Source organism: Pseudophryne corroboree, chromosome 4, assembly GCF_028390025.1.
Source record: "Pseudophryne corroboree isolate aPseCor3 chromosome 4, aPseCor3.hap2, whole genome shotgun sequence".
Lineage (NCBI taxonomy): Eukaryota > Metazoa > Chordata > Amphibia > Anura > Myobatrachidae > Pseudophryne > Pseudophryne corroboree.
Window position 1 is genome coordinate 577105803 of NC_086447.1, and position 22838 is coordinate 577128640.

The 22838-nt window shown below is 43.1% G+C and overlaps 1 protein-coding gene across 7 annotated transcripts in view; it reads left to right on the top strand.

Annotated features, from left to right (window-relative positions):
• The window catches only part of HIVEP2 (HIVEP zinc finger 2), a 356839-nt gene that overhangs the window by 295939 nt on the left and 38062 nt on the right, over positions 1-22838 (top strand). For all 7 annotated transcript variants that reach the window (XM_063917491.1, XM_063917490.1, XM_063917492.1 and 4 more), the window contains 2 exons: positions 7523-7567; positions 10547-15977. In XM_063917491.1, coding sequence (XP_063773561.1) covers positions 10863-15977 — 5115 coding nt within the window. In that variant the 5' untranslated portion in view covers positions 7523-7567; positions 10547-10862. The remainder of the gene's footprint in view (positions 1-7522; positions 7568-10546; positions 15978-22838) is intronic.

The window sequence follows — 22838 nt, forward strand, 5'->3', positions numbered from 1 at the left end:
GATGTAAATGTGCACTAAAACAAATGATCAATTAGCTGTCATCTGTCTAGTTCAAGTTATATAATGAAAGTCTGATTTGTTGCTATGGAGTTTGGGCCTGATTTAGAGATGGACACAGTAGGTACAGCCATGGCATCTTTGTACACAGCAGCTGTGCTAAAATATGTAAATGCAATAGAAGGCATCTTGTGTAGGTAAATGCCTCCTGCCGTCTTCACTGATCCACGGCTGCGCCCGAAGACGCCTCGCTGGATCATCTGACTCTGAGTAGTCCTCATGTTACTCAGGTTGGGTGGATATTCACACTTCTGGGGCCAGTGAACGCCTCAGTTTTTGAGAAAGCTGCCTGACGCCGTCCCCAAATAACTACAGCATATCATTCCTGCTATGGCTTACGTTGCACAGCGATCGTCATCACATCCACAGATCTGCAGATGCGCAGGAACAGCACAGATCAAAAATCATTGGTGATTTGTGTAAACATTGCGTCCACCTCTGAATACGGCCCTTAGCCGTTATTGCAAACACACCGGGCTGTGCTTTTCCAAATAGCAGAGAGCTTTCTTCCCACTTATACATCCATATGCTCACAGATTACTCTCCTCATCTCAGTGCCACCAAGCTGCTGACAGTACAGAACTAGTCATTTTTTTAAAGATATATCTTTGATTTCAAACATCACATGAAGTAAATGAAATATAGATCCAAGTTGTGTTTGAGTCACTTCAATGAGTTCTCCCTCTTTTGAATTGGATATTCAGCAATGTAAGCTGTTAAAGTTGTTAATTACTAGAAAAAATGAAAATGCCGCGGATGGCTTTGTCAAACAGTTGTACGTTCTTGTAGTTAATTTACTGGTAGGATATGGATGTGTTTTAGGTAATGTAAAAGAGTTAATGTGAACTGTAATTTATTCATTGAGGTATAAGAATAGGTAAAGACAAAGCACTAAGGGGAAATGTAATGAAGAAAGATTTGCCAAAATTGTCGTTTTTTGTGAATTTTTTGAAACTGGATTTAAAGTAGCATTTATATTTTTTCAAGCAGCACCCGGTAGGGAAATAGTTAAAAACACATTGTCAATAAGCCATGCAATGCGAGATGCCTGGAGTGAGTAAACCACCAGGTGTCTTTTATTGCCAAAAATGCGTCTTAGTTGCGATGCTGCTGAGTCTGTATACAAAGCACAATAGAACTTAGTGGGATCAGTATGAGATCCAGGCGGTCGGTATCCCGGTGGTCAGGTAGACCAATGCTGGGATCCTGACAGACGAGATCCCGGCGGCGTGCACAGCGCATCCTCACGTGGGCTTGCTTCATTCGCCACGCTTCGGGCCTGGTGGCGACCTTCTGTCACCAAAGGGTTCTATTCCCCCTCGGATGGTGGCATGGACCACTACCCAAGTAGGGAAACCAGCCCCGACCGCCGGTACTGCAGATGGTGTCAGGATTTCGGCGTCGGTATATTGACCGCCGGGATCCCGTCATGCCGACAATTTGCTGCCTCCTAACTTGGCATGGAAAAAGTTGTGGGTGCTGATCGTAGCACTTTGTATACAGATTCATAGACTTAGTCGCACACAGATATAAAAGTGTCACATTTCAAATTAATCAGCACAGTCTCCTGGTACATTCTAGTCACATTGCATTGCGACTAAGAAGTATTTTCCGCAAAAAAACACCAGACGCTAGCAGAGTCTCACGGGACCTGGTACTCCAAAAGGGGTGGTCTTCTGTATACCGGCTGTCGGGATCCCGGCGCACAGTATACCATAAGTTAACAAGCTTGTAGAGCATTGAATGAGAGATACTTATTTTGGATTGCCAATTTCCAGTTTTGTTTCACTGACACAAAGAAATTGTTGTGCTTAAATGGACAGATTTTTTATTTATTTTTTATTGGTAAAATACTAACAAAGTAATTGATGTATATATGCTTAACTAAACATATCCAGTTTTCTGTCAAGTCATTGCCTTTGGTAAGTGGTTCCCAAACTTTCTTAAATCAATGTGCCCTATAGTATTGGCACTTTAGAAAAAATATGAAATTAAGTAAATTGTGCTTAACTGTCATCCTTAGGCTATGTACACATTAGGACAACATTGCAAACCATGCAGTGTCGTCTGCGACGGGCGACAGGAGTGGGGCCATGCTGCCAAATTGCTCGTAAGCTATATCGCGATGTGCGATGCCGGAGTTGCCCTGCGGGAGCGTGCATCGTATCCAGTATCGTGCAATGAACCGGCCAATATCAGCCGGATCGTATGCGATATTGCACAGTGTGTACGCACCCTTAGGGTCACTTATGTGGTGGTGTACAGGGTTCCACTTCTGTTGGTTCACATATTTTATGATTGGCATCCGCCAGCACTGGTTTTGCCTATTGACTGTAAATAATTTGATTTGGTCCTGGACCACCAACCTGTGGCACCCCTGCACTTGCCCCTTGGCACCCCAGGGTACTATGCACCCAGTTTGGGAACCACTGACTTAGGTAGTGCTTCTCTATGTAGAATCAGTGCAAAGCCCTGGCTTTTATCTCAGATAGGGGCAGGGTCAATGACATCACAGCAAACATTAGAAATAAACTACTCATACCTCTTTCACACCGCACAAATAACCCGGTATCGACCCTGCATATTGCCAGGTCGACACGGGTCGGTGTGCGGTGTGAAAGGGCCATGGTCGAATTCCCGGTAATTCAACCCGGGAATAAAGCAGGGGAATAAATTCTGGGTTTGAATACCGGGTTAGTGGCAGCGTAAATGGGTACCCGGGTCGAGGCGACCCATTCACTACAATAGAGGCGGCACGGAGATGAGCTCATCTCCCATTTCCGTCCCCGCTGCCAGCTCCGCCACCTGCCGATATGGCAACCGACCTGGCATATTGCCGAGTCGGTAAGCCAGGTGTTAGGGTCCAATGCTGGATCCCACCCGGGAAGGACCCGTTTCCAATTCCCGGGTGGGATCCGGCATTGGCGATGTGAAAGGGGTATCAGTGGTGAAAATGTGGATGAGACAAATACCACTTTCACACCAAAAACCCAGACACAGTTCCAACCCAGGTTCCAACCCAGGTCAGACCAGGGTCAGACCCTGTTGCACATTGGACCCAGATTATTCCAGGGTCAGCCCCATTAAAAGGGTCTAAGGCTGCTCGGACCTAAATCAGACTCAGGTTCAAAAGCCGGGTTCAACCTGGGTTTGCGATGTGAAAGCGGTATTACACTGGACCCGGGTATGCCCTGCATGTCACTCACAGACTGACCTCTGCATACACAGCCAGTCAGCAGCTTTTAAGCATAACCTGGGTTGGATAACCCGGGTCGAGCTGTTTACACTGGGTCCAACAATGGTAGCTACCAGGGTCGGATTCCCTGGTCACTCAACTTGGGTTATTTTTTAAGCATTCTTTTACACCAAGCTGTGACCTGAGTAGACCCAACAATAACCCGGGTCAAAGGCTCGGTGTAAAAGGGGTATTAATAATCTATTTTTGATACATACAAATATAAATGTATGGTTGCCCTTTAATAAATAAATCCCTATTTGTTGTTAAAATAGCTTTACCTTCTATTGATGCTACCAGAAGGCCCATGCTAATGAATATAACTTTGTGATTAGTGAGTTTTAGTAGTCTGCATATATATGATCAACATTATACCTTTTTCTGCCATATGGGGGAACTGATAGGCATATGTCTATGTAGCCTTCTTTACATGGCAGAATAGAAAGCCTCTTAGTTGATTTTCATTGATATTTGTCCCTTTTTTTTCAGGTCACCCCATACACCTAAAAGTGAGACTGCATAGTTATAGTGGGTGTATAGCTTTTTAAGCATTATAACTTTTCTATTAGGACCCATCCAGTACTAAGTAAACAAAAAGAAGGCCACGGTTATATAGTCCTTTACCCTTGTACACGTGCTTTAATAGTACACAGGACTAACATATATACTTTACTCTTATTAGATTAGCCCTACGTTTATGTATTACAGTTTCCATATAAAATTAAGTTATTTTTGTACTGACATTTACTATAGTGCTCATATAGGATATGACAGCAATATATACATACTGTATCAAATCTAAATGTTGCTGAGGGTGGAATGTACTAATACCTTCTCTGTGCTAATAGCTGGTTTCCGTATGTTCTGTTCATATCGTGTATGTACTAAAAAAAAAGTTTATCGTGAAAAAAAAAAGAATGTTTCCACATTTTTAAGCTCCCGCGATATTTCTGTGCCAAATCTTCTGTCCATTGGCTGCTGCGGAGACTGTCAGTTTCTCATTTGTACTATCCGCTTACAGGGCGATTTTGATTTTGAGATGAAGGTTTATATTATTTTAGTGCCTTCCACATCTGTCTTTCAGCAAAATCAGGAAAGACGTATACAAATATAACAGCAGCAATTAATTGATTATCAAAAAGTAGAGGTTGGCCGGGGTGTGTAGTGGGTGGCTTGGGGATGGATGAGGGATTCAGTGGGTGACTACTGTAGGCAGTGGCTGGCTGGGGAAGGGAATGGGTGGGAAGCACTGGCTTGCTCGGGAGGCAATGGGTGACAAAGGAATGCAGTGGTAGGGACCTCTAACGACAACACCACTACCCGTAATGGCGCCTTCAGCCCACACAGAACGGCGTACAACAAACCCTTCTGCAAATCATAGACACACAACTCGGCACATGCGCAGACTACAGGAAATGAGAACTGAAAGACACTGAAGAAAGCAGCATTCACTGCCCCCCACAACAAAAAATTGTACACAGTGAAAATACTGTAACAGAAACAATACACCGCCACAAAATCACCATGAAAATCCCCCCCCCCCCCCGCGCCCAAAAAAAAAAAAAACGGGACGGACGCGAATATTAGTACATCCTGCCCTTAGCCTTTAAACCTGTACCAATTACCCTGGTGCCTATTTATTACTTGGCAAGAACAGATAGTCTGATGTGGCTATTTGACATTGAATACATGCAGGGACTGTCTTGACAATGACTTTTCCCCACATACTGAATATGTGTTTTTGCTGTAGAACTGTTAAAACCTAAAGGATGTAAGTCAGCAGGGTTATTTTATTAGATTGCTTGTGCCCTGCATTCACTAAAACTTGTGATTGCCAAGCTGCATTGTTATGTACATAGGTGCTTGTGAATATTACACCCCCACATCACTATAAACCAAAGCGCAGGCTTCATCTCTTCATCTAAACATACAATCCCCTTCTCACATACCCCCAAGATTCTCTAAATAAGATTCTCTTATGTACCAGCCCTGCAGTGCGGTGTAGCTGCCAGGCCAGCAGGTGTATCTGTGTCCAGTGTTTATCAATACGGTTCACAGTCTGGTTTCCATTATGTTCTTTACGCATTTTTTGACTGGCAAAGATCTGTGTTTTCATTGTGGCTGCCAACGGGTTGTATTCAATGCCCTGTCAAACAATGAAATAAAAAACTGCACACATGCTTTCTATGTCTTTCTCTGTATACCGCTTTATTTTCATATACCTGCGCCGCTAAACTAATTGGCATCTCACATAGCATTAAAATTGTTTATTTGGAGACATATTGATTTTCCTCTCCCATTGTGTAAGATGTGGAGAAGAAAAAAATAACATCTCCGTTCTCTGAGATGATTTTATTATCAGATTTTCCACATTTAAATAAGGAAGTGAAGTAATTTTAGCGAATCATGTAATGGACAACATCGCAGCGACCAAAAAATATGACGTTCTTTTCTTCCTTATTGAAAGCCAATATAAATATGGGCACAAAGTGCTTAGACTAATATTTAGGTGTTATTACAATATTCATTCCTTTTAATGTATTACAATAATAAGGCAAAATGTCGCCACAGCGTGTTATGAAGAATATTCCAGAATATCTTCATCGTACATTAACCACTGAAATGGGTCGAAAACATTCGCTTTTTATGCTTGAAAATAAATGGTAGCCTAGTGGATACTGACACTACATTTGATGGGTCTGTTCTAACATACAATTGTTATATTTTTTGTATCGGTTTTTGCTTTGATTAAATACAATTTGAACAGGAGAATAAATGACATAATTGTTTATGATTCGGTATTAAACAATATTACGGGGGAGATGTATCTAACCTTGGAGATATTAAAAAAACAATCAGCTGCTAACTGTCATTGTTCAAACAGCCTGTAAAATGGCTCTCAGAAGCTGATTAGTTGGTACTTTATTGCTGTCCAAGGTTTGGTATATCCCCACTATATATATTTTTTGAATATATTTTCAAAGATAACAGTTGCTCTTATTTGAAAGATACTGTAGAATGACGCTTCTGCTAGACCACAATGGTGGCTATAACTGCCAGTATAGCATTATCAGTATTGGCAGTATACTGTGTGAGTCATAAAAGATTTTGACATTGCATGTCTATCTACCAATCCATTGAACCAAGGCTAGTCTTGGGCAGCAACTTTGTGAGGGCAGCTGTATGTAGGGTTCCGGACCCAACACACATTATTCATGACAATCGACAGAAGGTGTCCCTCTCATCATTTTAAATATAATTTGTTTTCATTTGTGGTTGCCATTTTTAGAGAACTCTATGCACTAATGACATTTATGCATATGATGCATCATAGCCAAGTCATCTGAGAACAGGAAGCAGTTTTGCAGAATTTGCAAGCAAATGACTGGTGCTACATTGACATAAACAACGCTATACTACATTTCTAACTATCATAGATGCTCTTTCAGCACTCCACTTTCTAAATCAGTCTGTGTATCACTGTGAATATTTTGCGTCTGAAGGAGATAAGTATGCAAACAGCTTTCTCAGCAACTGGGCTGCTAAAAAAGGTGTTGATAAAGTTCTGAAGTGTGTATATACTACATCTTGATAGTGTTCCATAGCGCATATACATTTTACTATTAATTAAACTCAATTTTTCTAAAGTACTGAAGGTATGGTAATATTAATGTAAATGCCTGTAAACTATGTGTGTATAATGTTGACGTTCTCATGTAATCATTCTGTGTTCAATAGTTACATTTGTATATTGCAAGTATAAACCCACTGTGCCATTGTGTCCCATTGTGAATTATTACACATATTGGCAGCTACATTGGATTTCTGTGACCTGAATAAAAGTTTCTCCCATTTATCTTTACCTAACCAGTCTTCTTCACTATGCAAATAAGTGTACAATCCTCATCATTGTTCATATAAAGCATGTTAAAGTGAAGTAATACAAAGGTGTTGAGAAAGGCGACAGGTAAAAGATCAGTGTAATAATACCAAGAGTCTTGCAGAGAGCAAATAGCTAACTTTCACTGTTCATTTCCTGTGTTTGTTATTCTTGGCAGCTGGGTGCAATGATTTTCATTATGCAAACATGAGGTCTGCCCAAAAAGTTACGTGTAAAGGAATTAAAAAGTTTAGTATATTCTCCCATGCTTTTTATGGTCGCAGGGCTTCTTTACTGATTGAAGTGAAACAAATTGCTCGTAATTAAATGCTTATTCTTTTCTCCTACAGACAACTTCAGCACAGCCATGTGTATGAAATTCCCGATGGAAACAGGTACATAAAAATATGTTTTTCTTGCTTTTGATCACAGTAGATGTACTGTAATAATATATATTGTGTTAATGTGACAGGATGTACCACTACAACTAGAGGTAAAACCTTTCAGGGTGCTTAGTGTGAGAGCTCTCCATAGCTGCAGCATATTCCACCTGACTGAATTGTGCGTGTAAAATGATCAGAGGATACTAAACTTACACGTAACAATTGTAATGAATTATTAAGACCAAAAAAATAGCTAATTGATGGCTGTTCTCTTGTAAAGTCATAAACAATAATGCCTTAGTAAGTCTTGAGGAAAAATTCACAGGACTGGTATTTGTTAAGCTAAAAAAATCCTCAGATATTCTGATATACGTTTTTCATCCAGTAACTCCGTCCATATACTTGTAAGCATTACTCTGTCTTCAAAGCAAATGCCTGGGACTTCTTACTGTAGGAGTATTGGATAACCAGGCAATGTCTGACTACTGCGATCTGAGGGAGGGACACTTACCAGATTCATAAGTAACTTCTAGAACAGTATTTCAGCCATGCTGTAATTATTCTGAGTCTACTATAAGAATTAAAGGCATAAATCAAATGTATAGCTTGCTATAAAGACTGTTATATAATCTGAATGTGATAGAGAAACCGTTTAAAGTAAAAACCACTAAGTCTAAAATATAAGTGTATCCCATATGAAAAGATATTTTATAATATTCACAAATACATAATAGAAATGTTCAAACAAGAACTTGAAATATTTGACAGAATATTTACAGTTGGTGTGCAGTTCTCTGTTACCAGATATTTCAGGCTGACTCTAATGGCCTTTAATAGACTTTAGAGCGAGATGCCATGAATCAGAAAATAATCTGAAATGTCTTCTATTTACTGAACTTCTACAGTATATTAGAGAATGTTAGTAGGAGCTGTGTTGTAAGGGAACCTGTCTTTACGGTTCAGAACCTTCAAAACCTTATGATTTTGACTATATAGTAAAAATCGCAAGGAAAGTTAGTGCAAATCGAACCATGTGTACACAGCTTGCGATACTGATTCGCGCTCCCGTGGGGTCGGTATCGCAAGAAAAGATAGACTGTGCAGGCAAGGCAATCTTGACTATATTGTGTACAATCTAGTACATAGTATAGTCAAAATTGGCACTTAGTCAAAATCTCACATAGTCAAAATCTCAAGTAAAGATAGTCAGTATTGGTGGTTCAGGGTTCCGGGGAGTTCAGAGGAGATCGCAAAGTCAGAATCGGAGACGGTCAATATCTCACCGTGTGTATGCACCTTTAGGCTTTACTGTACAACATGATGGCAGAATTTTCCAGATACTTAAATTTGTGTTATTGAGGCTAATGCTTGTAAACACACCTGATAACAGCTGATTGGCCCCCGACAATTGTATCAAATGCTCCTGCAGCTGTCAGATTGGGAGATCACATCTTGTGTGCAGTGGTGTCGGAACGGGGGGGGGGGGGGGGGAGGGGAGGGGAGGGGGGGGGGGGTTCAAGGGGGCAGCATGCCCCCCCAAAATATGAGGTGCAGACGCTGGGGAGGTGGCGTGCTTACCTCCAGATCCGTGCGGTGACTTGTTCTTTACAAAGTCAGCTGCCGCAGCTTGGTGTGCCATGCGCTGTCCTAGCCGGCTCTTCACTGATGCATTATTTGGAGGAGGCAGGGATGTCCAGTAAGCTCAGCATGGCCATGCTTCCTCCCAGTAATGCATCTGTGAAGAGCCGGCTAGGACAGTGCATGGCATGGCACGCTGCGGCAGCTGACTTTGTAAAAGACAAGTCACCGAGGGGATCTGGAGGTAAGCGCTCCCCCGCACTGGGGGGGTGGGGGTTGGGGGAGCGCCAATATGTAATTTTTTCTGCACCCCTCCCCCCATCCTCAAAACATTCTTGCACCCCTGTGCAGTTTAATATTTAAACTGCTGTTCTTCTGATCTCATAGAAGACCGGACACACTGAGGTCTTTCTAGCTTAGTGTGTACAGAGGTCCCAATGGGTCAAGCAGGGCAGACTATGCAATTGATCGGGAGTGTTCAATCTAGTGATATGAGTACCCAGCTTAATTACAGAATTGTACTTATCTGATTGTCTGAAGAAACCAAGGACATGGAAATGCAATTAAAGAAGTAGCATGGAATCAAAAATAAAAGTTATTTTATGTAAAAGAGATTATAATACTCATGATGGAGTAGCCATTATCTTTGTACAGTATACAAGCCAGTCTTCACAGACTACCTGTCAGTAACTCAGTTAAGGTATTGCAGTAAGACCACGTGAGCCTTAGGGTAGTGTCATGCAGGTGCTTTTCACTTCATATTTAAAGCGCCATTTGTAATCGCTTCACAAGTCATTTATTTCTAGGAGTAAAACGGGTTGAATGGCACACATGCTTTTTAATCATTCAAGCAGTTTTGAAAATGTTGTCATTAGCCATTTGGGCAACAGTACACAAAAAAACCCCCACAGAAAACACACTTTCTCATTGAAATACATAATATTTTTACATATCCTGTTACCAGTGGCATATCTATAATGGCTGCAAGGTATGCAGTGCACAATGGCCCTAGGGTCCAGAGGAGCCCACACCCTATACCCATCTCTTGAATACTTACCCCTCTGGAGTCCCATACAGCAGCCATTTTCCTGACGTTTCACACATACACAGTAGGAAAACCACCAGGAAAATGTCCGTAGCATGTGCACTAGACTCTGGCACTTTGCTAGGGTCTACTAGTGACCCTAGTGCTCAAAGTCTGCTGAGAGGAGGGGGCTCAGACAGAGACTGCAGATGGCCCCCCTCCTTTCTTATACACCCCTGCATGTCACACAGCATTTTAAGCACTCATTATAAGCTGTGAGCTGTTAAAGTGCTCTACTGTTTCTTTTGCTATTAATTATTGTTCTTATGTGTGATTCTGCAATTCTGTTTTTGTAAGGTAATTTACATATTGTTTTATTTGTCTTTTAGGTTATACATCTACATTGTCAACGCCTAGAACTGCACTTTAGTAGCTCAGCAGAACTACCTGGAGTTTTCATATCTTGCTCAGCATTTATCAAGAATCATCAAGGCCATTCTTGAGAAACTTATGGTCATGCATGACCCTGTCATTTAATACATATATACTACTACATGGGAACGTTTATACAGACACAAAGTAGCTGACTTGAAAAGAACTTTGGGAAAAATGGGAGTGACACTGATTTAATAAGCAAAGTCAGCCACGCTCCATGTGTCTGTATAGCATTAAAGTAAGCTAACACTGAAGACCAAGTGAATCAAAATGGACTCTGGAGACACTGTATTAGGGCAAGAATCTACCTCAAGGTGTGGAGAATCTGACAAAGTATCAGGCAGATGGAGGCAAGAGAATCCAGCCATTGTTACAATGAGCACTTTTCAAGAAGGAGAAAGGCAGCCGCAGGTTAATCCTGAGCAAAATACAAACCCAGCATCAGGACAGCATTACAGCTCTTTGAAAGCAGGATCACAAAGTGAAACTACCCCGCAAATGCCAGAAAAGCAATATACACAGAAGCGTTCTGGCTCCTATACTCACCGGCACTCACTTTCTTTTCCCCAACACACTCTTCATCCACAGAGGTTAGTGCACAGCATGAAGCCTCACCAGAGTCTTGAAGGGCAAGCCTACCCTTATCATAGTCACATGACTGTTCCTTCAGAAGACTTATTCTTTCGAATGCATGGACACAGTGCTACATTCTCCAGGAAGAAATTTTCAGCTCTTGCATCTTCATACAGCCAATATTCACAGAAATCTATTGAACATACAGAAGACACCTACAAAAAGGAGCAAAAGCCCAAAAAACCTGGCAAGTATATATGTCCGTATTGTACACGGGCTTGTGCCAAACCAAGCGTGCTGAAGAAACATATAAGATCTCACACAGGAGAGCGTCCATACCCATGTGTACCCTGTGGTTTCTCCTTCAAAACAAAAAGCAACTTATATAAGCACAGGAAGTCACATGCACACGCCATTAAAGCTGGGTTAGTTCCTTTTACAGACTCTTCTGTTTCCAAGCTAGATTTAGAGGCATCCTGCATTGACGTAGAAACGGAAATACATTCTGATGGGGAACAGAGCACAGACACTGATGAAGAGACATTGTTATTAGTTGAAGACTCTGAAAAATTGAGCCCCATTTCACAAATTCCAGTGGATATTGGTGTTAGGTGTGGGGAATATTTAGATCCAGCTTTCCATACTTCAGAAGAATCTTTAGGAGGCCCAATAAAAGTGCCAATTCTGATAGTCCCAAAAAGCGGCATTCACCTACCAAGTGAAAGCTCTCATTATGTGGCATCTGATTTAATGCACAGCCCATCAATAAGTGGAAAAAGTGATGAACCACATACTGCCAGGCAAAAACTTGCACTAAAACTTTCAGAGAAGAAAGGGCATGACTCAGAGAAGTCCTTAAATCTTTTGAGCCCACACAGTAAAGGAAGCACAGATTCTGGTTACTTTTCACGTTCAGAAAGTGCAGAGCAAAATATAAGCCCTCCAAATACCAATGCAACCTCTTATGAAGAAATAATTTTTGGTAAATACTGTAGACTGAGCCCCAGATCTTCACTACAAAGTCAAGAAGCCAATATATCAATTGTCAATGCCAGTATGATTGAGGAACACATCTCACAGTTCATGACAAAGAGGGAAGGATTTTTAGATCATAGCAAGTTAAAAAGTATAAAGACAAGATTATCTGGCATCCATTCATCTGAATTGCAAAAAACTCACCTTATTGCAGAATCTGCTGAAAGTGACTCTAAAGTATATCCAGAAATGCAGCATGGCCAAACAGCAGTACTTATAGACGCTTCCGGGGATACATCACCACTTATAAGAAGCAACTCAATGCCAACATCTTCAGGAGCAAGTTTAAGCATCCCTCCATCTATAAGAGGAAGTCACTCATTTGATGAATGTATGACCGGTTCTGATGATGTATTTTATCCAGGTACAACAGGTATTCCTCATCAACGACTGCTTAGGAGGCAAGGTGCTTTTGAGTTACCACTGGTCTTAGAGGGTCACTCTGATCTTGATGCATATACGAGGATGTCCAAAAATGCAGCTGCTGCGTACTGCAGGAAAACAATTCATGAGACATCTTTTTCTTCAAAAGAAAAGAAAATATCTTCAGTGTATGACTACCATGTCTCAGGAATGCATCCTAAAAGGTGGGATGAACATGAACCTCACATACAGGGACATAGAGATAGGCAGTATATAGGTGGCATGAAACCAGGAGCTGAATATTTTATAGATGTTACAGCCCCTTCGCCCCCTCGGTTTGGAACAATGATTGAAAACAGAAAGCGCAGGAAAGAGAAGAGTGTTGGAGATGAGGAAGATGTTTCTATGCCGTGTAGTGCAATGAGCAGCTCAGCAGGCAGTCCTGTCATCTTGGACTTTGATTCAAAATCTCAGAGTCAAGAATCTCCCAGGGTTGGATTTTCTATTGGGGGACAAGAGTATGTGTACAGTGGGCCACTAGATCGTTTTGACATTTGTAGATCGCATCAACAAATGGACAGTCCTGTACCTGTATTAGATGAATCCTCTTCAGACACAGATAAATTAACAGACATAATCAATAGGAAGCCTCCTGGTAATGTCATATCAGTAATTCAACACACTAATTCTTTGAGTAGACCTAACTCTTTTGAAAGGTCTGAGTCAACAGAACTTCTAACTGGTCAACCAGATAAAGCATGCTCACCCTCTGAGACTTGTGACAGTGGGAATACAATGTCTTCAATGAGTCCAGACTGGACTCAGACACCAGATATTATTGAGTCTACTGGCAGACCTTCTGCATCTCAGCACTCCCAACAGTCTACATATCATATGCCACCCAAATTGGTTCGCCAACACAATATCACGGTACCTGAGATTCGTGTTACAGAGGAACCAGACAAACCTGAGAAAGAGCCAGAAATTCCTGTTAAAGAGCCTGAAAAGCCACCAGAAGAATTTCAATGGCCCCAAAGAAGTGAAACTCTTTCGCAACTTCCTGCAGAAAAATTGCCTCCAAAAAAGAAACGTCTTCGTTTGGCTGATATGGAGAATTCATCTGGAGAATCCAGCTTTGAGTCAACAGGTACAAGTCTCTCTCGTAGCCCAAGTCAGGAGAGTAATTTGTCACACAGCTCAAGCTTTTCAATGTCTTTTGAAAGAGAAGAAATCATGAAATCTATAGTACCCACTAAGCAGGATGAAATTGGAAGGCCACCAGAGTTCTTAACTGTTCCTCCTGGAGCTTATTCCCTTTCTGTACCTAGCCAACACCATCAGAAAGAAATGAGACGCTCTTCTTCTGAGCAAATACCATGTCCTAACCTAACTGAAATACCTGAAATTCGAAGTAAGTCTTTTGACTATGGAAACCTTACTCATGCTTCAGTCCCAGGTGCCATCACTACAACTTTGTCTCCAGCCCGTGAACGGAAAAAATGCTTTCTCGTTCGTCAAGCTTCTTTTAGTGGTTTCCCTGAAAATTCCCAGACAGAGCAAGAACTTGGAAATCAAGAACAATCTGATCAAGTATATAACAGTCGCAGGTCATCACAGATTGCTTGGCAGCATTCTCCTTCATCTTCAATGTCAGGTTCCACAAATCTTCCCGATGAAGCTGGAAATGTAGCCGTTGGCACTTCTGCACAACCTACATGTACCTCATCTCATTATTCACAACAGTCCTATACTAGCCACGATGCATTAAGAAATCCTGTAGGACATCAGTCCTCTTATATCCCCAAGAGACATTTGCCAGAACAGCAGCATTCATTTCCACATCCCGAGCAAATTTTATATCCACCAGTTCACAACACATTTCATTTACCTTACACATCTGTATGCATGGCCCAAATGCCAGCTCATCATCCTCTTCTGTGGCCATCTTGCATAGATCCTTTACAAAGACATTTCCAGCATCATTTGCAAAATACGTATTTTAAGCCATCTACCAGCTCTGAATTGCACTCCTCCTATTACCTTGATACTGCTGAAGATCCTAGTGCATGCAAACCTCTTAATTATTTGCATAATGTGGAAAAAGGCTATCAGCCATACTTAGAGACATCATCTTCATCGTCTAAGAAATCGAAAAATCTTCTTTCAAAACTACAGAGAGATCACAGTGGTGGGTCAAGTGACTCCTCTTCTGACCAGCAATTATCTATCTCACCAAGCGTTGGCTCTCTTCAAGCTTTGGCAGGACCTGTAGTTCCAGTTAGAATTCAGACACATGTGCCATCATATGGAAGTGTTATGTACACTAGCATTTCACAAATTCTTGTTACACACTCACAAACCCATAGCCCTTCCATAGTCATTTGCAAAGTGGATGGAAGTACATCACAAAGGATAATGGCAACAAATGCATCTATGAGAGGTTTGGGATTCAACATTGCTCATATGCTAGGACCTTGTGGTGATCTGGAACAATATCCTCTATGGAAAGTGCCACGTACATTGCCACTGGATTTAGACTCTGCAATCCCATTATGTTTGGTGTCCACCTCAGACAGTGCATCACCTTTTGGAGGAGGCAAACGTGTGCTTTCCCCTGCGAGTAGTTTAGAACTTTTTATGGAAACAAAGCAGCAAAAAAGAGTGAAGGAGGAAAAGATGTATGGACAAATAGTTAAAGAACTAAGTGCAGTAGAACTTACTAATTCTGATATAAAAAAGGATTTGTCAAGAACCTCAAAGCCTCAGTTGGTGAGACAAGGTCGCACCACAGAGCAAAAGGACGTTCTTACTTCTGTCACACAAACTTTATCACCTTCATTGTCTAATTCACCACTCAGCACATCATCTTGTGTAGAAACATCATTGGCTGAGAGTAAGTCCAGTGATGCTCCAGAGGGGCGAATGTCACCTGATGAATTTTATAATGAAGATACTGCTTCAGATATGAGCTTAAGCCCGCAGAGGACATCAAGTGAAATTCTTGATGATGAGCCACTTCCAGGCAAAATTCTGTCTGTTGGAATTCTAATGCAGATGTCAGAGAGATCCTGTGCAGATGAAGGGGCTTCAAGGATATTAATAAAAGATCGATCAGAAATTCAACTGGTCCCTCAGTTTCCAAGTCTACGAACTACTACCACTGTTAGCTGGTGTTTCCTCAATTATGCCAAACCCAGCCACACAGAGCAGGAATCATTAAAGTCATCTGTTTATGCTGCATGGTGCATTAGCTCTGGCAATCCCAACCCCGCAGGACTCAGCACAAGAACATCATTAGCACTTCTGAAATCCAAGCAAAAGAATGCACTAGAAATCTACACTATGGCTGCTATGCATAGATCTGGGGCTGGCAAACTAACTTCTTCAAGTGTGTGGAAACTGCAGTTTGCAAAGGTAATACAATCGTACAACAGTATTTTTGTAGCTTATCAGATCAGTATTTTTGTAGCTTATCAGTCACCCAAACGGGTCTTTTCACGATTGCGCCCATTCGTTTAGTCGGGTTTCTGTGCTTTGCGCGCCTAAACCTGACTGTGCAGGGCGCGATAGGGGCGATATTGGGGGATATTTGAATATCGCCCCTCTATCTCTTGTCACTTTAGACGGGAGATAGGGTGCGCGTTAAGAATTTAATCGGTCCCTGTGAGTCTACACTGTGTGATATCTCGCACTGTGTGGCCAAACAATATCTGAGGTCCTTTACAACAGAGAGGAGACATTTCCCAATTCCTCCCAAGTCAGGGAATGTGCAACTTAAACATATATTGGATCGGATCGATATGCAGATCGGTCACACCCATACACTGTACAATCGAGGGGCTCAGTGGAAAAGAGGCACATGCTACATCTACAGGACATTCATTATGAATTTTTGCTGCCATCAAGTAGCTTCTGCCATCTAGTGTTTTCTCCCCTAACGTCTAGCATAGTGGCATGTGCCTATTTGTCACCCGCAGCAAAATACAAATTCCTGGTATTATATTTCATTCTATATTTAATTTTATTATATTATAAAAAGTAATTTCGTGGCATGCGCCTCTTTTCCACCGAGCCCAGTTATCTGGCCAATTTGCCAATATCATGCAGATTGGCCAGATAAATGTATAGTATATGTCCAGCATAACACATCACTTATGTGGCAATTTACCAATGTCTAACAATAATAGTAAATATAATTTGTTTTGAAAATGAATGCAAAGTATCCTTTTTTCCTATTCACATTAATTATTAACAGAAATATTGAAGTCCATTAACAAAATATAAATGCAGAAATCAGATCATTGGGAGTTAACATTGTCTAGTGCACAAATGTATTATTGGCCGTAACAAACTCTACTGTCCTGTATATTCATGTTATAGGCTGCGCTTAGTAATTCCACTTACAACAGGCTACTCTTATCCCATATATTTCGTTTAATCCTCTTGTAACTGAAGCATAAAGGGAATTGTCAGGTTTCTTAAGGGCCCTACAGACTGGGCGACCCACCGCCGAGCTGCCTGACCGCCGATACGGCAGACGGGCGACCCGGCGGCGGGGTGGAGGTGACGGGGGAGTGAAGTTTCTTCACTCCCCCTGTCACCCGGCTCCATAGCAATGCATGCTAATATGGACAATCTCGTCCATATTGGCCTGCATGCATAAGTGACGGGGCACCAACGATTAACAAGCGCGTGGCCGCGCATTGTTAATCGTTGGTGCCTACACACTGCATTAATGAACGAGAACGTTCATATCGTGCAGTAAGATCTGCCAGTGTGTAGGGCCCATTAGAAGCAGGACAGGACACTTTCTATGCCTGAGACTCACACCTCAGACCCTTTACATTTTATAAAGCATAGTGATTTACTCACTGGTATGAGCGCAAGATGAAAACGAAATAAATGTATGTGGGTTCTGTATTCCATACTTCTAATTTATATACCTTACATTTATGTGCTGTTAAGTCTGTAGTACATACTGTACATCTACTGCAGGCCTGGGCAGACTGTGGCCCTCCAGGTGCTCTGAAACTACATGTTCCAGCATACTCTCCCAGTCAGCGTGGCCACTCCAGGAGAACCACAAGTTGTCCTGCTTTGATCCAATGTTTCATTCCCATTCTAGGATTTTTATAAAAGTCTTAGGACCGGAAGGAATGTGAGATATTAGCAAGTTGTATTCCATAGTGACATGAGGATCGGTATGAGTTACCTATGGCCGGGAATACTGCCCGTCATTATACCAACGCCGGCATCCCGGCCACCAGCAAATTGTCGAGCGCTGGGCATTGTGATCACTGGGATCCTGTGCGGCGGTATGTTAACCGCATACCGTTACATGTATACATATTCAACAACTCACCTCAACACACCAATGTCTGTAAAAGAATCGGCACTATAGTAAATAATGTTCTGCAGACTAAGAGTTTTTCTATAGGTTACTGAATTTAGACTTTTTATAATCTCTTTTATGTTTGCATTATTTTTTATCTTCTAATTGTGTAGTTTAGGTATCATATAATTTGTTTGATTAATGTGATCCAAATACCCTTCATTGACAGTCTTAAGGTGTGTATGCACGGTGAGATTTATCCTTGCAATTTTGACTATATAGTCAAAATCACAAGGAAAGTTAGGTCAAATCGCACTGTTAGGCAGCTTGCGATACCGATGCGCACTCCCACGGGGTCAGTATCACAAGGAAAGATAGACTGTGCAGGCAAGTCAATCTTGACTATATAAGGCCGTATTCAATTAGAGTCGGAAACTGCCATTTTGTCGGAAAGACGGCAGTTTCGACTGGAATAGGTCGGAAGAGGTTCCGATATATTCAATCCGCCCACAGTTTTTCCGACAAGTCGGGAAATCCGACTTGTCGGAATGCTGTCGAAATACACGCGGATCAGCCACCGAGCCGCGTGTATTGTAGGAAGCAGGTTTTAGCCCCATTTCCGACAATGTCAATACAACTTTAAAAAAAGTCAGATTGACACTGTCGGGACCGGGCCAAACCTGTTGGGTTTGGCCCGGCATTGATTAGAGTGCTGTAGTCCTGTTGGAAAGGACCTGACAGCTGTTGAATACGGCCCTATGTGTACTATCTTGTAAAAAGTATAATCAGAATCGCACATAGTCAAAATCGAAGGTACAGATAGTCAAAATAAGTGTTTCTGGGGGAGTTCAGGGGAAATCGTAAAGTCAAAATCGAAGATAGTCAAAATCCCAACGTGTGTATGCACCTTAGTCACTAGCAGTGGTGCAAGTAGAAAAAATGTCTTACGGGTACTGTGTGCGTGCGCCGAAGGCGGGCACAAAAAATGGGTGTGGCCAAATGCCACATGGGGCGTGGTCAATGAAAATGGGGGCGTGATACACATATGGGGGAGGGGCAGATACACGTATGACCCCAATAGTGCCAGATACACGTTGCCCCACAGTGCCAGATATACATTGCCCCACAGTGCCAGATACACATTGACTAACAGTGCCAGATACACATTGCCCCACAGTGCCAGATACAGAAATGCCCCCAGAGTGCCAGATATACATTGCCTCGCAGTGTCAGATACACGTTGCCCCACAGTGCCAGATATACATTGCCCCACAGTGCCAGATACACATTGCCCCACAGTGCCAGATACACAAATGCTCCCACTGTGTCAGATATACATTGCCCCCCGTGCCAGATACAGAAATGCCCCTACAGTGCCAGATATGCCCCCAGTGCCAGATATCCCCCAGTGCCAGGTATACATGCCCCCCCAGTGCCAGATATCCCCCAGTGCCAGGTATACATGCCCCCCTGTGCCAGATATCCCCCAGTGCCAGGTATACATGCCCCCCTGTGCCAGATATCCCCCAGTGCCAGGTATATATGCCCCCCAGTGCCAGATATCCCCCAGTGCCAGGTATATATGCCACCCAGTGCCAGATATCCCCCAGTGCCAGATAGAAATGCCCCCCCAGTGCCAGATATCCCCCAGTGCCAGATAGAAATGCCCCCCCAGTGCCAGATATCCCCCAGTGCCAGGTATAACATGCCCCCCCCCTTCCCTGCTCACCGCTGCCGCTGCCGTCCTGTGTGAGGGAAGGAGAGCGCAGCCTGTGCTTCTCCTTCCCCTCAGTCTCCGGCGGGTGTCTCACAGTTTAATTCAGCGCCCATCCGTGAGCCAATCAGAGCTCGCACCGCGAGCTCTGATTGGCTCACGGATGGGCGCTGAATTAAACTATGACACCCGCCGGAGACTGAGGGGAAGGAGAGGCACAGGCTGCACTCTCCTTCCCTCACATCAGCGGCGGTGCGAGGAGCGGCGGCCCGTCGGTGTGGGTACGGCGTACCCACGGCTAAATTCTTACGGGTACGCCGTACCCACCCGTACCCGCCCACTTGCACCACTGGTCACTAGGAGTGCCAACTTTTCTCGAATTTTTTTTTTTTTTTAAATCAGTACATCCATCCATCCATTCACACACATAAGGCCTCCTATCACTTTTTACTGTATGTTTCAGATGTGTGTCCACTACACTGGGAAAAAGTATATTCTGCTCTAGCTAAGCAAATTTCAGATTTTTTTATTTTAATAGAGGGTTTTTTTAGAGCATATTGATATATACATTTGTAATATCCAGAATATTTTTTTGGGAGTGAAAAACACTTATTTTTATGAACATATAGAAATTCCACTAATGCTTAATAATGTAAATCCTAATTAATAATCACACAGTGGGCCTGATACAGAGGTGCCAATGTCAGTTGAAGTGGAGCATTTCTTTGCCACTGCGCAAGCACCGAAGCCGCACTGCACTCGCAAAGTGGTTGTGGAAGCATGGAAAATTTATTTGCAAAGTGAGTGATAGGAAGTAAGCATCTGGAGAAGTAAAGGGTGTGGTTAAATTATACGCAGCCATGTTCGGATTTCTGGGTGTTCCCTAGTCAGCCACTGCAAATTCGTACTGAGCAGTGCCTTAGGTGAGATGCTTTTACTCAGGCATCCAATAGTGCGACCAGTGTTCCCGCTTATGTACATGAACGGTGGACGTGAGACACCGGCAGTGGCTGTCTCTGTTCACAAGATGGCGGCTAAGTCATTAGCATATTTTCACAAGTCAGCTGCTAGCGAAACTACAGCTGCGCATGCAACTGAGGTCTATAATCAAGCCCAATGTTACATCAACAATACGTGAGTATGAGGAAGCGGCTACAGGAAATAGTACATACAGTAAGCGCTTTCTGAGCATTTTTTTTTTTGAAAAGCATCAATGGATCTTGGTCATTAATGTTATTTTATAAATATTATTTACAGATATTATCAATATTTCTCTGACGTCCTAGTGGATGCTGGGGACTCCGAAAGGACCATGGGGAATAGCGGCTCCGCAGGAGACTGGGCACAAAAGTAAAAGCTTTAAGACTACCTGGTGTGCACTGGCTCCTCCCCCTATGACCCTCCTCCAAGCCTCAGTTAGATTTTTGTGCCCGAACGAGAAGGGTGCAGTCTAGGTGGCTCTCCTGAGCTGCTTAGAAAAAAGTGTGCTGTGTGTCGGTACGTTGTGTCGACATGTATGAGGAGGAAAATGGTATGGAGGCGGAGCAATTGCCTGTATTAGTGATGTCACCCCCTAGGGAGTCGACACCTGACTGGATGGTCTTATGGAAGGAATTACGTGATAGTGTCAGCACTTTACAAAAGACTGTTGACGACATGAGACAGCCGGCAAATCAGTTAATACCTGTACAGGCGTCTCAAACACCGTCAGGGGCTCTAAAGCGCCCGTTACCTCAGGTGGTCGACACAGACCCAGACACGGACACTGATTCCAGTGTCGACGGTGAGGAAACAAACGTATTTTCCAGTAGGGCCACACGTTACATGATCACGGCAATGAAGGAGGTTTTGAACATTTCTGATACTACAAGTACCACAAAAAAGGGTATTATGTGGGGTGTGAAAAAACTACCCGTAGTTTTTCCTGAATCAGATGAATTAAATGAGGTGTGTGATGAAGCGTGGGTTTCCCCCGATAAAAAACTGCTAATTTCTAAAAAATTATTGGCATTATACCCTTTCCCGCCAGAGGTTAGGGCGCGTTGGGAAACACCCCCTAGGGTAGATAAGGCGCTCACACGCTTATCAAAACAAGTGGCGTTACCGTCTCCTGATACGGCCGCCCTCAAGGAACCAGCTGATAGGAAGCTGGAAAATATCCTAAAAAGTATATACACACATACTGGTATTATACTGCGACCAGCAATCGCCTCAGCCTGGATGTGCAGTGCTGGGGTGGCTTGGTCGGATTCCCTGACTGAAAATATTGATACCCTGGACAGGGACAATATATTATTGACTATAGAGCATTTAAAGGATGCATTTCTATATATGAGAGATGCACAGAGGGATATTTGCACTCTGGCATCAAGAGTAAGTGCGCTGTCCATTTCTGCCAGAAGAGGGTTATGGACGCGACAGTGGTCAGGTGATGCGGATTCCAAACGGCATATGGAAGTATTGCCGTAAAAAGGGGAGGAGTTATTTGGGGTCGGTCTATCGGACCTGGTGGCCACGGCAACGGCTGGGAAATCCACCTTTTTTACCCCAGGTCACCTCTCAGCAGAAAAAGACACCGTCTTTTCAGGCTCAGTCCTTTCGTCCCCATAAGGGCAAGCGGGCAAAAGGCCACTCGTATCTGCCCCGGGGCAGAGGAAGGGGAAAAAGACTGCAGCAGACAGCCTCTTCCCAGGAACAGAAGCCCTCCCCCGCTTCTGCCAAGTCCTCAGCATGACGCTGGGGCCTTACAAGCGGACTCAGGCACGGTGGGGGCCCATCTCAAGAATTTCAGCGCGCAGTGGGCTCACTCGCAAGTGGACCCCTGGATCCTGCAGGTAGTATCTCAGGGGTACAAATTGGAATTCGAGACGTCTCCCCCTCGCCGGTTCCTGAAGTCTGCTTTACCAACGTCTCCCCCCGACAGGGAGGCGGTATTGGAAGCCATTCACAAGCTGTATTCCCAGCAGGTGATAATCAAGGTACCCCTCCTACAACAGGGAAGGGGGTATTATTCCACGCTGTTTGTGGTACCGAAGCCGGACGGCTCGGTGAGACCTATTTTAAATCTGAAATCCTTGAACACTTACATACAAAGGTTCAAATTCAAGATGGAATCACTCAGAGCAGTGATAGCGAACCTGGAAGAAGGGGACTATATGGTGTCTCTGGACATCAAGGATGCTTACCTCCATGTCCCAATTTGCCCTTCTCACCAAGGGTACCTCAGGTT